Source organism: Lactuca serriola, chromosome 7, assembly GCF_051521515.1.
Source record: "Lactuca serriola cultivar US96UC23 chromosome 7, Lser_US96UC23_V15, whole genome shotgun sequence".
Taxonomy (NCBI): Eukaryota; Viridiplantae; Streptophyta; class Magnoliopsida; order Asterales; family Asteraceae; genus Lactuca; species Lactuca serriola.
Window position 1 is genome coordinate 177,442,481 of NC_136414.1, and position 17,075 is coordinate 177,459,555.

General features: G+C 40.2%; 1 protein-coding gene across 1 annotated transcript; it reads left to right on the forward strand.

Annotated features, from left to right (window-relative positions):
- Positions 1-15,892: 15,892 nt before the first annotated feature.
- LOC145064584 (uncharacterized) lies at positions 15,893-16,864 on the forward strand. The gene is made up of 2 exons (XM_079012005.1): positions 15,893-16,293; positions 16,537-16,864. Exons 1-2 carry the CDS (start codon positions 15,893-15,895, stop codon positions 16,862-16,864), a joined length of 729 nt encoding a protein of 242 aa, XP_078868131.1.
- Positions 16,865-17,075: the final 211 nt, after the last annotated feature.

Sequence of the window (17,075 nt, forward strand, 5' to 3'; positions counted from 1 at the left end):
TTATTCTCCCTAACCCACAAGTTCAAAAGATTGAAAAGTTCAAACTCACTCAAGTCCTTTTGGTAAGTAAACATGAAGAAGGAAAGTCAGTGTGTGCACACGTCCTAGAGATGAAGTCACAAATTGATAGGTTAAGAATGTTGGGATCTGTTGTCTGTGAGGAGCTGGCTGTTGACTGGGTCCTTCAGTCACTTCCTGACTCATATTGTGAGTTCGTAAGAGAGTACTATATGATGAACCACGACGTAACCCTCATCGATCTCACCTATATGCTTATTGCTGCTGAATCAGCAATGATTTGGCACACTGAAAAAGCAAAGTTGATTGGTGAATCTGCCTTCCAGACCTCTATGGATATAGGCAATGGCAACGAAAGGCATGCCATGATCGAAAAGTTTGATCATAAGAGAAAGGCAAAGTCAGAAGTAGTTCTGTGTGCTGTTCCAAAAGAGTCAATTTGCTTTTATTGCCAAGAGAAGGGGCATTGGAGACGAAGCTTCCCTATTTACCTAAGAGATCTAAGAGATGGGAGAGTCAAAACGTATGGCTCTACTTTAGGTAAAATCCATTAACAAACTCTTTTAAGTTCCTATTCTAGATTCTTAATACATAATGTGATAAAATTACATTTCGATGTTTTGTAGGATCAAAGAAAAGAGAGGAACCTTAAGGGAAGAAGTGAGTGGAATCTAATCATGAAGAAATGGATTTCGATCGCATTACTTGAAGATTAGAATCTTGAGCTACTAGTTGGAGTTAGAATAAGATTGCTAAGAAATATGTATTAACATAGTTTTTCAATTAAATTGCATTGTAAGGACAAAATTTTCCGCAATAAAATAAATTTTGATTTTATATTATTTATTTATCCTTGCAATGGCGTGTATGAAAAATTGATGTTTGTAAGTTTCTATTATTAGCAATAATGGATTTGATTCTTAATTTTATTATTTGTGGAAAGGTCAAGAATTTACCAAATAGGGAAAGTTTCTCATCCCCCAAGTTTCAATTGGATAGAAACTTGGAATCATACAACTTGATTGCATGATGAATGAGAAATTTCATATTTGGAAATTTAGACAAATTCTTTGATAAAGTGTCAATTGTAGGACTAGGAGATCGAGTACACAAAGTTGTGTGTTGATCAAATCCGCCACAAGAGTAACAAAGATATTCGTCATGATTTACTAAGGTTAAGTAAATATGATTATACTTATGAGATTAAGTGTAATTTTGAATTGATTGAAAAAGTTTCAATCAATAGCAGAATGCATAAAAAGAATCAAGTAGGCAGAAAGATAAAAGTTTCTCTATTCTAAGAAGAAGGGAGAGTACCTTTTATTATGTTTTATGATAGGACTTAATGATGAAGAACCATATCTCAATTAATCCTCTAAGTGAGTCTTAGTGTAATTGTATGTCTAAGAAGAGGAATCAAGAATTGAAGAAATAGTTAAATCAAGAAGCCAATCATACTTCATTCCAAAACAAGTCTTAGAGTTAAGATTGTAACATTGAGTGACAAGTCTTAAGAAGGTTTATAACATTCATCAAATGTGGAAAGTTGTGATGTCTTGGATAAGACAAAGACCAACTAGGACCAATTTTGTGAAGTGTTTTGTCTTGATAAAAGCTACACTAACTCTTGAATATTTGTTTTTCGAGAAATGTTTATTAACAAGAGAATCTTATATGTCAAGGAGTCAGTGGGAGTCTTAATAGTCTTGAAAGGTTTCAAGAACAAATCAAGAATAAACCTTATCAATCATCACTAGCACACGACTTGAGGTTTACAACCTTTCGTGTTGACACTATTTTGTTTTCTATGCCATTCCAATTGAGTTTTCTGTATACGTGAGTTCTACGAGTTCTCAATGGATTGTATAGGGGCAAGACACCTTGTTCAATGGCAAGAAATTAAGAAGAACAAGTTCTATCCATAAGAGTTTGGATTTGTCACTAACATTATCTTGAGATTATGGTTATGATGAATTCACATGGATGGGAATGTATACACCACTAAGAGAGACTTTGAAGATAGCATTATGTGATTTGGGTTTCTCAAATTCAACTATGATTATGGCATACCTCTTCATAGTTCGAATTGTGGGGAATGGCAAATGGGTCTGAACATTTTAGACTTGTTGATATGAATCCTAGAATCGTTTAGACATATACATATCAGCTGTCCAAGGAAAAGTGTATGAGGTTGAGAAGCTTAGATAAAGTCTTAAGAAGCATCTAGTATTAGAAATATGAACTTAAGAAATTGTTTTCTAGAAGTTCAGCTGATTTCTGAATACATGTCGAAGCTAGTGGGAGCATAAGTGTTATACTGGTAAAGAAATAATCATCATGTAAGTGGGAGCATGATTATTATCCTAAGTATTGCAAGTTAGCAATATTAATTATAGAAAAGAAGAGTTATACTTTGCAAAGTTGTAAGAGTTGAAAAGTTGTTTTTCTATAATTAAGGGAGAGAACAAAATCTAAAGCTTAGATTGAGAAATTTTAATAAATTTAGTCAAAGGATACATAGTGTCTTCTTAAATTTCGATAATGATTATGGTATCCCTCTTCATAGTTCGAATTGTAAGAACGTGACACATAAAATATTATGGCAGAAGATTGATAGAGTATCGTATCTTTATGTAAGACATTCTGCATCGTGTCCCATACGCTTCAGGTAAAGGATCGATCGCAAGTGCTATAATATTTGACCATTATAAATATTTTCCAAATGTCTAGTGCATTAAGAGGGAAAAAGGACAAGAATCGGTTTTGACTAAGATAATTAAACAACTGTCAAAGAACGATCCAAAAGTTTGCTGAGGATTGGTCGCTTGTGAGTAGTTGGAAGTATGGTATTGAATGGACCATATCAACATTATTATGAATAGATAAGATTCTATTAAGAATTAGTTGTCATATGGTAAATATGGAAATGTTTCCATAATTGGGAGTTGGAAGTTAAGAATTTATGTCTAGATTAGAAAATTTTATGCAAAAGGATGTTCAAAGGAATGTACTTTGAGTGAGAGACATCACATCTATAGAATTGTTCTGTAACAATTTTTGATAGAGTACCTTGTGATTTCGTTGGCAGAGTCTTTGTGATTTTTGTGTCGTGACTTCACAAGAGGATCATTGCATAAAATATTAGAATTTGACATATTCTAAAAGGTGGCAAGAATTTGGTATTCTTACACTAATTATAAGGATTGGGGATTGTGAAATGAGTTGCATTTGAAAAGTTTCAATTGATCTATTTCAGAAAGTATGGACCATAGGAAACCAAAGTGTGCATGCTTGGAGCATGGGACAATTGTGGTTATGATTCGAGTTATAAAGTTGAAACATTAAACAATGGATAATGAGTAATCGATATGGTGATAAATAAAAGGTGTTTTATTTATACTCAAAGGTTTGGGACCATATAGGATTAGTATTATTCTTGTGTTTCACTTTGCATGTTTTGACTTCCTGAATAATTAATTATTTCATAATAATCAAATTATTCGAATGGTCCACAATCATTCATATGTTGGAAGTAGGTATGAACGAAGACTGTCATGAATTGGTTTGTAGATTATCTAAAGTGTATTAGACATAGCAAAGGTTTGCTGCAACATTCATGAGTGCTTATGAATATGATTTTGAGCATTGGATTAAACCCACGCTCACTTGGATCACTTCATGGATTTTATCACGAGTGATTGGTGAGACGATAATATCTTGTATTGTTGAAACCGAGATGTGTGAGTTGTATCTTGCGAATCGGTTACACATTGATAATATGTAAACGCACCAATAACTTGGTGTTATAAAACTTATTGTTGTGTCTGATTTGGTGAGTGAGTGCAAGCAAACATTGAGTAGAAGTTTATCCGTTCCTTTTACCCAAATTGGGATAAAAGCGATATCTATGGGCCCCTCGATGATTTAGTGAGGAAAAACGTAAATGCTCGACCGGGATAGGGCTAATTTGATTTGTTTAATTAATCAGTCGTTGTATATCGGAAATCGGGAAACAACACATAGACTGAGAGAATGATTTCAATCCATGTCTCACATCTATACGATATCTAGAATGGAGGAATATATGATCCCTTATCTAAAGGACATGTTACGATTAAGATCAGAGTTCGACAGTGACTTTGAGAGCCACGATTGCTAATCGAGTTGTACATACATTTGTGGTTACTAGACTTATACAAGTGGGAGACTGTTGGATTAGTGTCTAAGCCCGTAACCATATTTGGTAAGTACTTGACCCGATTGTGCATGGTCCTTTTGGGTTGCCTTCACCATAGCAACTCGACTAGAGAAAGGTTATTATGATTTACTAATATGTTATAAGAATAATATATTAAAGGAGAAACCATTTTTGTTTAATTAATATTGGTCAATAATTAATTAAGAATTAATTTTGTGATCAAGTGTAATTAATTAAACTAGAGGGGTAGAATTGTAATTATGTGATAGTTACAAAATATGGTAATGGTTATCCTAAATATGGGTTGAACGAATTCAAGGAGATAAGGATCCTTGAAATCGTCCAAAGGATAAAGGATAAGGGTTTTCAAGGCTTATCTTATTGTTACTTGGTGGGCAAGCAACTAGATAAGGATAAAGACTGAAACCCTAATCCCTACACCTATATAAAAACCCCTTGGCTAATGAAATTTGTCAATGCCTTGTCTAGGTTCCTAGGGATGAATTTCACACCTCTTCCCTCTCTCTATTACCTCTCCATTTGCTCTTGGTGTTTGTGAGCCATTAGAGGTACTACACTTGTGGTACTTGCTTTCAAAGACAAGAAGATTCAAGATTTAAGTTGTTATTACAATATAACAACAAGAGGTATGTATTTCATCTTTCCTTGTGGATTTCGGAATTCCTTGAAGCCTTTTAGGGTTCTTCAAGTGTTCATAATGTTGTGTATCTAATAGTGAAAACATAGATCCAATCTAGGGTTGCATGCACACATAGGATTGCTTCTACAAAACCCATCAGGATGTTGCTATGTTATGTGATCTGCTAGATCGGTTGATTAGTTCTGAATTGCTATATGATTATATGTTTATGTGCACATGGTTGTTGGACTTGGGTTGGGTTGAGGTGGGTCCTGCTTTGTGCTGTAAGCCAACATACCCAGGGCGGACCGGTTAGACCGAAGGCCCGACGAGCGGTCCGGATAGGCTGAAGACCCCAAGAGGGTGGACCAGACATGCCGAGGCTTGGAGAGTCGACCAGACAGACTGAAGGCCCGGTGCGGGTGGACCAGTCATACGGTAGACTCAGAGAGTGGACCAAGTGGACTGAAGGCCCGGTGCGGGCAGACCAGTCATACTGTAGACTCGGAGAGAGAGAGTGGACTGGGTGGACTGAAGGCCGGTGCAGGCGGACCAGTCACACTGTAGACTCGATATGCATGGTTGTTCTATTTAAGATATGATATGTGTATGGTATTGTGGTTGGTATTTTGGGGGTAACTCACTAAGCTTTCGGGCTTACAGTTTCAGTGTATTGTTTCAGGTACTTTAGGAGATCGTTGCAAGGCGAAGGCGTGATCGCACCTCTCCTCAGTTTTATGTTGATGTTTCTGGGATACTCTGGTAATAAATGAAGCGAAAAACTTTTTGTAATAACTTAATGTCTATGGATTGTTTTTGAAAAGTTCAAATTGGTTGTAAATTTTCACGGTGTTACAAGTTGGTATCAGAGCCTTGGTTTGAGTGAATTGGAGGAACATTCGTGTGAATCCAGTCTCAAATCAAATAGAGATTTTCAAAAATAGTTTTCAAAAGGTTTGCAAAAATAAGTAGAGGAGGATGCGAAGGTATGATCAGCCACAACCAATAAGTAGACCCCAAAATACCATACATGTTATTTGACTATGTGATATGTTAGAACATCATGCTAGTACTAGGCTAAGGATCTTCAGGAATTGCCTGATAGAATTGTCTGATTATATGATGTCTGCTAGCCTAGGGTTCCCTGATATGTGAGGTAGTTAGCAGTTCCTCTAGAGGTGAGGATTGAGTGTTGCCATGTATATGTTTGTCGCTAGGGTGTTGTGGTGATACTTGATATAAATATGGGTAGGTGTGGAAGGTAGTACGGCCCGTACTACTGAAAGCACAGGACCCATACGCATATCAGGGAAGTCACAACCCCTAGGGTCGGGTTGGGAGTTAGTTCCTGGGTTATTGGGGAAGCATCTGATTTTCTGGTGGTGTATTTCCAGTATGGTGGCTACGAGGCATGCCGGGGGTGGATCCAGGTCAGGATCGGGATCAGGAGAGGGCGGTCAGGGTGGATCAGTGCCACCCGAGGTCATTGGTCAGATGAGTACGGATGAGTTGGATGCCAGGATTCATGAGATCCTGCATGATGAGATTGCTGCTATGTTCAGGGCGGAGATGTCGGAGATGTTTGGGTCGATCAAGACCGCCATGGTTGAGTATTTTGATGAGCGCTATGCAGCTCTTGCAGAGACGGCTGCTGTAGCTGTAGCAGCGGACGTGGAGGAGCCGGGCGAGGTTTTCAGTATCGGGACTTCGATAATACGAAGCCCCTACTTTCGATGGAGTTTAGGATCCGATCGTTGCTATGAGATGGTTATCAGACGTGGAGGGTTGTTTCTTCACGTGTTCATGCCATGCAGATCAGAGGGTGAGGTGTGCTCTGAACCTTTTGAGGCTCGGGGCGAACGATTGGTGGAGGTTGACCACGGGATCTTATTCAGATGCGCAGCGGGCTGCGATTTCTTGGGATCAGTTTTGGGAAAGGTTTGGTACCCGTTATGTTTCGCGAGTTGAGAGAGAGAGAAACGTTGGCTCAGGAGTTCTTGGAGATGAAGCAGGATTCAGAGTCGGTGATAGAGATCACCAGGATGTTCACGGAGAGGGAGATGTTTTGCCCTGAGTTTGCTTCAGAGCAGGCTCAGACGTCCCGATATCTGAGTATGCTCAACATGGATATCAGGCAGTTCGTGTCTACGCAGAGGTGCGAGACCTTGTTGGAGTTGCAAGAGGCCACTCGGCAGCATGAGTTGGAGATTGAGGTACAGTTGCATGAGTAGAGGCAGGCAAGACCGTTGATTCCAGGTTGGGAGGTCAGAGCAGTCGCACTTGTGAGAAGTGCGGGAAGGGTCATACCGGAGTTTGTAGGTCCGGTGGTGCGTGCCGCAAGTGTGGGAGAGAGGGGTATTATGCGAGGGATTGCTTTCAGTTAGCCCTGGTTCAGGATATGAGTATTTGTTATCAGTGCTATCAGGTTGGTCACATGAGGGCCAACTGTCCACAACTTATTTCCAGGCCAGTGCAGGTTCCAGCACCGGCCACTTTGAGGACTACTGGCGGGGGCCAAGGTGGAGCGGAGCCTCCGAGGGCTTAGGGGAACACTTTTCAGCTCAAAACATAGGAGGTCAGAGCAGAGCCGGATGCGGTTGCAGGTATGTTTTCGTTTTTTTGTTGTCTGGTTATCTTGTTATTTTGTGGTGTTGTATTTTATTTGCCGTTCTGTGTGTTTCATGGGTTCCTTGAAAGTGATAGTAGTTAGGAGTTGTAAATGGTTAGCATCTAAGGGATTGATGGTCAAAATTTGGTTGTATGGTCTTGTTGCCGGATATAACAATTGCGATTTGAGAAGTGTTCAGCGGAGAGTTGAACTCCCTTAGAGTTCGAGATGTACGATGCCGGAGGAGTGATTTTGTGGAGGTTGCTCATTTTAAAGGGAATCAATTCCTGGATAAGGAGAATATGTTTAGTAGGGTTGATTAAGTGATGTCGGTTGGGTCACCGGTGGTTAGAAGTCAGTGATATAAATGGGGGAGAATTGGAAAAATTCTCAGAAGGGTCGATAAGCGTTAGAGTTTGATTAGATGTCTGGGATCCAGCAGTGTTTCAGTCAGCCAAAAGTGTGGGCTGGTATAAGTAAGTGACAGACCGATGAGGCGGAGTACAGACCAAGGATTTCAGAAAGGGTGATTGGTTGTTGTGAGGCCTAGGATTAGGCTGGGATCTGAGTATATGGAATAGAGTTAGAGTTCGGAACCCCTAAAGGGCTAGAATAGTATGTATGGGAGAGATTCATAGGAGGAATAATTCGGGATGATGTATGATAGTTTGAGCGGTCCGGGAGACTGAAGGCCGGTGGGCGTACCAGTCAAGCCGAAGGCTCGGAGAACGGTCCAGACAGGCTGAAGGCCCTGGAGGGCGGTCCAGACATGCTGAAGGTTCTGAGAGTGGTCCAGATTGGCTAAAGGCCTGGCAAGGCGGTCCAGTCATGCTGAAGACTCTGTAAGTGTTGATAGATCTATATGCGGAAAGTGATTTGAGTATGCTGCTATGCAGTAGCAAGCAGTGGGTCTAGCCCCAGGTATTGATCATGTTAGTGGAAGGCAGTGCATGGACCCGAGAGTCCTTGCGAGAAGATTCAGAGCATATGCGATGCATGGAGTAGCGGTTACTCTACAAGGGATAGTGTAGAGTGGGGTGCGAGCACCGTGGCACTTGTCTGAAGTGGCAAGGTTGGCAAGTAGATTTCCTTGGATAAGGAAAGAGAAAGGTATATAAATCCGGGAGGGAGTGTTGGTTCACGGAAGTGAAAGAAGTAGTGAGAATGGATGATTAAGAGTATTTCAATTTTGGTTGTTGAGCACTGTGATTGTGCCAGTGGTATGGAAGCACATCCGGATTGGGTGTCTGTTGAGGTTGTGGAAGAATTTCCGGTGGCATAGAACCAGAGGAGTTCAAAAGTGATGCAAGGATGGAGACTTGGATTTCCAATATGGTTTGATCAGGAGGTTATGTATGTAGCGGTAATTCATCCTGGGGATGTCTGGATGTATCGCCAGTGTGCTGGGTTTTTCCAGCCCGAGGAAGTTGGAGCAGGTTCAGCATGTGTATGTGATTGCAGAGGAGAGCTCACGGGAGTTTCTAAGGAGTTGAAGGATGTGTCATCCTGTCAGCACGGAAAGAAAAGAGTTGGATTCGAAGAGGAAGCGGGATAAGTCCCAGCAGTGAATTCGATAAGTTATGGCAAGCGAGGAAAGGGATAGCAGTTGGTACCGGTCCAGGACCCCGGTGGTTCAGGGTGATATCTAGTTGATAAGAGACAAGTGATTGTGTCATTTGGAATGATGGAAGTATCAACGGGTGATCATTGGTTGATAAGTATGGTTATCAGAGAAAGAAGCCGGTGGTGGGCTTGAAGCAGTTTTCATGACTCTATAAGGAAAGAGTTGGTTTTTTTTAGGAATCCGATAGCAGTGTTGAAGAGACCAGAGTCAGTCTGAGATTAGTGGCTGCGTTGCGAGAGTGTTATACGGAAGGGTGTGTTGCAGCAGGCTTCAAGGACGAAGCCTAATTTAAGTGGGGGAGAATTGTAACATCCCAAGTTCCAAAGCAAGAGATCGGGGGTGTGAAGTGTAAATGGAGGTTTGGACTCGGCGAGTTGGAAAGGTAACTCGGCGAGTCGAGTCGCGTGTGGATTGCGTGAATAAGTGACCCGACTCGGCGAGTCGGAGGCTAGACTCGGCGAGTCGGTGCTGGAATAAGTAACCCTAATTTTTAGGGTTTGCACCCTATATAAGGAACCTTAAGCCCCACCCCAGCCTCTTTAGCACTCCCTTTGATGTCCAAAAGCTTTCTCCATCGATTTCAAACCCTAATTTGAGAGTGAGAAGGATTTAAGTGTGTTTTAGAGCTTGGAGAAGAAGGATACTTGAAGCAAGAGTTGGTGGGATCATAGAGGAGCGAAGTGGATCTGATTTGTTTGCTTGTTGGCATCAGATTGAAGGTAAAAAGTTGTTGCCTTGACTTTGTTGTGCTTAGATTGTTCATGGATGAAGTTTTAGGGCCAAATTGTCATATATGAGTCTCTTTTCGAGTATTGGGTTCAGATCTGAGGTTGCTACTACAGATCTAGATTGGTCTTGACTCATGAATCTGGAAAGTGATAGCTTGGGGCTTGATTGAGAGTGTCCATGCCTTAAACCTTCATTTTAGCTTGATTAGAGCTTGTTGAGCCTTGCATGCACGTAAAGTTGGAAACTTTACATGTGAATATGGCCCCTAGGAGTCCAGATCTATGTATTGGAAGAATTGGAATGGCCTGTGATCGTCTGAATGAAGATGTCACGTGTGGACTCGGCGAGTTGGAAGAACAACTCGGCGAGTCTGTTGAAGATTGCCTTGCACTTGGCGAGTCTAGTCGAGGAACCATAACCTTTTCTAGTTAATCCGGGAATCGGTGAGTTGAGGGTCGACTCGGTGAGTTGAGCAGGATGGGACTCGGAGATTGTTGAACTCGACGAGTCTTCGGGCGACTCGGCGAGTTGAGTCGTGATACGGGAGTTTTTGAGTATGGGAACTCGACGAGTCGACAGGTTGACTCGGCTAATGGGGTCAACTAGGAAGGTTGACTTTGACTAAGGACTTTCACTTGGACCAAGGGTTGACCAGTTTGACTTCCAAGGCTATTTTGGTAATTATTGGTATTTATTGGATTTGGTTAATTGGTAGTGTTCAGTGGTGGAGTTCGTGTCGGCGGTCAGAGCAGCATGATTTTATCTCTTCAGTCAGCTACAGCAGGTGAGTTATCCTCACTATATCGACAGGGTCTAAGGCACCAAGGCTGGCCCTTTATCGGATGGGAATCCCAGTAGTTGTTTGTTATGTTATTGCTTTGCTATGTCTGCATCCTGGTAATTAGGATGGTATATGTTAGGGACCTGGTTAAGTTCGGTATCTTGGTAATTAGGATGGTATATGTTAGGGACCTGGTTAAGGTCGGTATCCTGGTAGTTAGGATGGTATATGTTTGTGACCGGTTAGGTCGGTATCCTGGTTAGGATGTTGCTATGTTATGTGATCTGCTAGATCTGTTGATTAGTTGTGAATTGCTATATGATTATTTGTTTATGTGCACATGGTTGTTGGACTGGGGTTGGGTTGAGGCGGTCCTACTTTGTGCTGTAGGCCAACATACCCAGGACGGACCAGTTAGACTGAAGGCCCGACGAGCGGTCCGGATAGGCTGAATGCCCCAAGAGGGCGGATCAGACGTGCCGAGGCTTGGAGAGTCGACCAGACAGACTGAAGACCCGGTGCGGGCGGACCAGTCATACGGTAGACTTAGAGAGTGGACCAAGTGGACTGAAGGCCCGGTGCGGGCAGACCAGTCATACTATAGACTCGGAGAGAGAGAGAGAGTGGACAGGGTGGACTGAAGGCCATTGCAGGCGGACCAGTCCCACTATAGACTCGATATGCATGGTTGTTCTGTTTATGATATGATATGAGTATGGTATTGTGGTTGGTATTTTGGGGGTAACTCACTAAGCTTTCGGGCTTATAGTTTCAGTGTATTGTTTCAGGTACTTCAGGAGACCGTGGCAAGGCGAAGGGGTGATCGTACCACTCCTCAGATTTATGTTGATGTTTCTGTGATACTCTAATAATAAACGAACCGAAAACCTTTTTGTAATAACTTAATGTCTATGGATTGTTTTTGAAAAGTTTAAATTGGTTGTGAATTTTCACGGTGTTACAAGAAGTATGGTGATGGAGAGATATGCTTGAAGCCTTTTGGTCTAGTATTCTCTAGAAAAGACACGAAGGAAAGGCAAAGAGGTTTTTATTTCAAGCTTCAGAGATCGAACGCTACACAACTTCTCAATATACAAATTTCATAGTTCGTATGAATAGTTGTACGAAGAATAATGAAGGAGATAAGACTGAGTTAAGGAAGGTGTTAACTTGGTACATAGAGATTCGAAGGATGATGCACTTCGCTGCTCAGATTCTCACGAATTGAGTAGTTCGACTCATTTACAAAGGGGGAGATTGTAAGGGTCGAAATATTGTAAAGAGTCGAAGTGTATGTTTCATATTTCGTATGTATTTACTAAGGCACTTGTTTGATCGAAACTTAATGTTTAGTCCTTAGTATTTTTTGTACTTTCAGTATCCTATAAATAGCGTCTGAACTTGAGTGTAGGTAAGAGTGTTGGAACCTGAAAGTGAACCTCTAGCAATCCTTGATACACATTCCGAACTGTATTTGGTTCCGAAGAGATAGGTGCTCAGGAAGCTATCCGAAGCTGAAGAAAAGCGGAAATGAAGAAAGGAGAAAGGAACACATTCTGGAGTGACTCTCACGTCCGAAATGCTTGCTGATCTGGAAGAATACAGTTTTGTCTTTAGGCATTTATTGTATTTGTATTGATCTAAGAAATAGTTCTATTGTCCGGTCCTATGTATGTTACTTGGTTAATTCGTTGTAATACTATCTCCTATATATATGATCATTCAATACAAGCAATCTACAGATCTTTCTCTTACTTTTGGCATTTACTCTTATCACATTAAAAACATTCTTCCTTTTCATTTATTTACGTTACCTTGATCATTTTCTACTTATTCTCAACTAATGTCTTGATCATTTGTTGAACTGATTATCTAAGACTTGACTGGTCTTTTCAGTCTCGACTTGAACATCTATTATCATGCAGGCATTGATCTCAAGCATTCACTCAAGGTTTGAGTTTTCAAACCTTGTCCCTGCGCAAAGATCTTGTTCTCTCAATTGGTATCAGAGCTTGAGTGGTCGTCCTTTGAATCCATAAGATCAGATTATAGTTGGTTTAAACTTACCTTGGTATTTCAACCATTTCTGTGTTAAAGATAAAAGTTCTTGTATATACCACTTAAGCTTGAACATATCTTGACTTCAATGGCTGCTTCAAATCCTCAACAAATGATTTCAATGAAAATCGCAAATAGGGTGGGTGGCCCTACACGTGCCCTATTATTAGTTTTGGAAGAATATGATAACTGGAAAGTTAGAATGGAAATATTTCTTTTGGCCAAAGATAAAGGTGAAGCGATCTGGAGATCTATGAAAGAAGGTCCTTATGTTCCTGTTAGAACCGTTGTAAGAGATGAGGTTTCTCAGCTTATGGGTCAAGATGAAGCTTGTCCAGCCCTTTTAACTGCGGATGATGTTGAAAAGCTACATGCTGATCAAGTTGCCTTCTCATAAATGGTGTTTGGTGTTCCTCCATCACTCTTTGAGCACATCAAGCTATGAAAATTAGACAAGGAAATTTGGGACACTCTTCAGGATCTGATTGAAGGTTCTGAAAATATGAAGGACAAACGCCTCACCTCGGTTGTAAATGACTTTGACACACTCACTACCACTCTAGGTGAATCCGTAGCCTTAGCCTCCAATCGATATCAAATCGTTGTCAACAACATGACAACTCATGGGATTGTTCAAACTCCTCTCGAGTACAATCTCAAGTTCATTAAAAGTTTTGGTAAAGGATGGGGAAATGTAAGTCTTGTTTTCAAAGCAATGGCTCCTTAAAAAAATTAAAGCTCTATCAACTTTTTGATGAGCTTCAAGGACATGAATCAAACGTTGCTCAAACCATAAGAGAACTTTCTGGAGGACCACTTGCTCTAGTCAGTTCTTTTGAATCAAGCATTCCGAACCCACCTGCTCCGGAACCTTACAAACCCACTGTTCCTTTGACTCAGTCATCCTTAACTTCCTTATTCACACACATCTAGCCTGACGATGATTCCGAAACTTCGGATTTTGAACTTCGTTTCCAAAAAGAATTTGCCTTACTTTCAATGAAATACAAACTTCCTTTCAACCCTTCCTACAAACCATACCAAAACAGATTCAACGCTCCTCACCATAACCATCCTCAATTATATTCTTCTTCAGAACCAAAACATACCTCCGAAAACCCTCATGCATACAAGCCTAACCTTACTAAACCAAAATCAGCCCCAAAATCTTCTCAAAATTCCAACTCAGAAAAACCAAAGATCTTGTCTCATAAGTGTGGTCATGCAAACCATTTTGCCAAAGATTGTCTAACTGATGCTCCACAAAAACCAAAAGTCAAAGACTCTGCTTATTATGTCAAGAAAGCACAAGAAATGGCAGAAAGTGAGAAGGCATTTGTCGCTACAGTTTCAAGAGATATCGAAGGATACTGGTCGTCCGGAGATGATGAAGATTTGGTGTCTGAAAGAAATATATGTTTGATGGCAAGACAAACGGTTGAATGTGATCAAGGTTATTGGTCTTCTGGGTCCGAAGATGAAGATGACGTTGATGAACCTGACTACTGCTACATGGCCACTAACGATCCACCTGGTCGAAGCATTGTTCAGCAGGTGAAATCCATGATCTCTGATAATAATTTTGATTTAACTTTATGTGAACCTTATCTGACTCAGATCCAAACAGATATGAACACTATCTATAAAGCCTATGAATCAGCCATAGAAGCCAGTGAGAAGAAAGACTGTGAACTAAGTCGTCTTAGATTACATTTTGAGGATAAGAAATTGAAAATCGATTCTCTACAAAATGAACTTGTAATGTCAAAAGATGAATGTATCATTTTGAAAGATAAATGTGAAATCACTTATTCTGAACGAAATATTTTGATTTCTGATAACAAACGTCTCAATGCCAAAATAGATGCTTTGCATAACTCTGTAGACATGCTTGAGGCTGACATTCGGACGACTCACAACTTTCGTCATCCATGGTCTAAAGCTCCTGGTCTCGGAGGAGAGTTTCTGAAACCAATTATTAGTCCCCTGAAGGGATTGCAAAATTTTTCATTCATGGGAGAGGTTCTAAACATTAAAAATTCAGACACTCCTGTTTCTCCATTGTCACCCCTTCAGGAGGATAAAAGATCTTTTGAGTCCCTAATTCTTGAGTTCTAACCAATAGTTTTCAAATGTCCTGATTCCATGCCTCTTCCGCCTTTGATAAACCAGGACCTGAATCGGACAACAGAATATCATTATAGTCTTCCAAATTATGTAGACTATGTTCCTAAAATCAATCACATAAATAATTGTATGATTGAGGAAATTATTCCGAAAACAACTGAAGTCAATGTCTTGGAATGTGTATGGGCATCTTTAGATGATAAAGTTGAAATCTCAAGCAATGTGTCATCTGATTCATGTGAATCAGACTCTGTAGTTCTTTCACAGACTAAATTGGTTCCCATCACTCTTAAGTTTGCAAATCCATCCAAAGGACAAACTTCTGGATCCTCTCCTCATCTTAAGAAAAAACCAATGTTGAAGAAAAAAGATATTATAGATCCTAAGGTTGAAGCTAGATATGCTCTCAAAAAGGAAGTTAAGACTAGACAAGATTCCAGGTTCCTTGCTAATTCTAAATCAAATTCATTCCTGAATCCTCGTGTCTTCACTCATAATGAAAACTCTTTTGTTCCTACTAGGATCCTGAAAAGACCTTCTGAACCTATTACTCATTCGGAATCTAAGGATGTTCTTAGCTCAATCCCACCTCAAGATCATGTCAATGTGAATGTCAAAACCATCTGAAATACTTCGTTGGCATCTCAAAATATTTCATCTGTCTTTATTGCAAAATCTGATGGCACAATTTTTAAACCAAGAATTTCAAAGAACAATGTGTCATCAAACATATCCACAAGTTCACAAATCGCAGTTTCAAAATCTTCAAACAAAAATCTTGTGTGGAAAATCAAAACATCTGTTAACAAAACAACTATCCCTTTTGATACCAAAGTTTCAAAGAAGTCTGTTCCTAACCCACAAGTAGTTGAATATGACTACTGGATAGATGAAAAGACATTAGCATTCTGTCTTTTTCCAAAGCACTCAAGAAATCTTACCAAGAAAAACATATTTGTTCCAATGTCATAATCAAAGTCCAAAGTCCATGCCTATGTCCCAAAGTCTAACTCGGAGCCTAAAAGCTCCATTGCTCACTAATTTTGTAGGCACTTTGTGCTTCAGAGCAAGAAAGAATATGGTATATTAATAGTGCTTGCTCCATGCACATGACGGGGCGGAAGGATTTTCTGTGTGATTTAAAGCTTTCTCCAAATGCTGACTATGTGACGTATGTCAACAACTCCAATTCTCAAATTCGTGGTTATGGAACTCTCAACAATGGAAACTTCTCTATTTCACATTTCGCTTATGTAGCTGACTTGAAACATAATCTGATAAGTGTTGCTCAGCTCACTGACTCAAGTCTGCGTATGGAATTTTGCAAAAAATATAGCTATGTGATGACTGAAGACCGAAAAGAATGTTTCATAAAATCTCTTTGCAACAAAAACATGTTTCCACTTGACGTTAATATGATTATTGGCAAACCGCAACACTGCCTTCTTTCCAAAGTTGTTCCTGACGTCAGTTGGTTATGGCATCGAAGGCTCGCTCATCTGAACTTTCGGTACATGAATGATCTTGTATCAGGTGAAATGGTAAGAGGTTTACCTCTTCCCAAGTTCGAAAATGATCATTTATGTGTTGCATGTGAGTGTGGTAAGCAATCAAAGAAGGGTCATCCTGTCGTCATCGAAAAATCCATTTCGGATCCATTGGAACTTCTGCACATTGATCTTTGTGGACCATCCACTGTAGAAAGTCTTCATCATAAGAAATACATTCTTGAGATTGTTGATGACTTTACAAGGTTCACATGGGTCTTCTTCCTAAGGCTGAAATCTGAAACAGCCACTGAACTCATCAATTTTATCAAAGGAATAGAAGTCCTTATCAAATTCCGGGTCAGAAGAATCCGAAGTGATAATGGTTCGGAATTTGTTAACTCCACCATTGAGAAGTTTCTCACAGAAAAAGGAATCAATCACAACATCATAGCTCCTTACACTCCACAACAAAATGGTGTAGTGGAAAGACACAATAGAACACTTGTTGAAGCTGCTCAATCAATGCTGAACTATGCAAACCTACCACTCTATCTTTGGGCTGAATCTGTATCCACTCTATCTATGCAATGAATGGTCGAAAGGCCAGAATCTCGTTCCTACGTGTCTTTGGATGTAGATGCTTCATCAAAAACAATCGTGATCAGCTTACAAAGTTCCAACCCAACGTTGATGAAGCTATCTTTCTTGGGTACTCTTCCAAAGCCAAGGCTTATAGAGTTCTCAATCGAAGAACTCGTGTTCTAGAAGAAAGCTTTGATGTTACCTTTGATGACAACTTTGT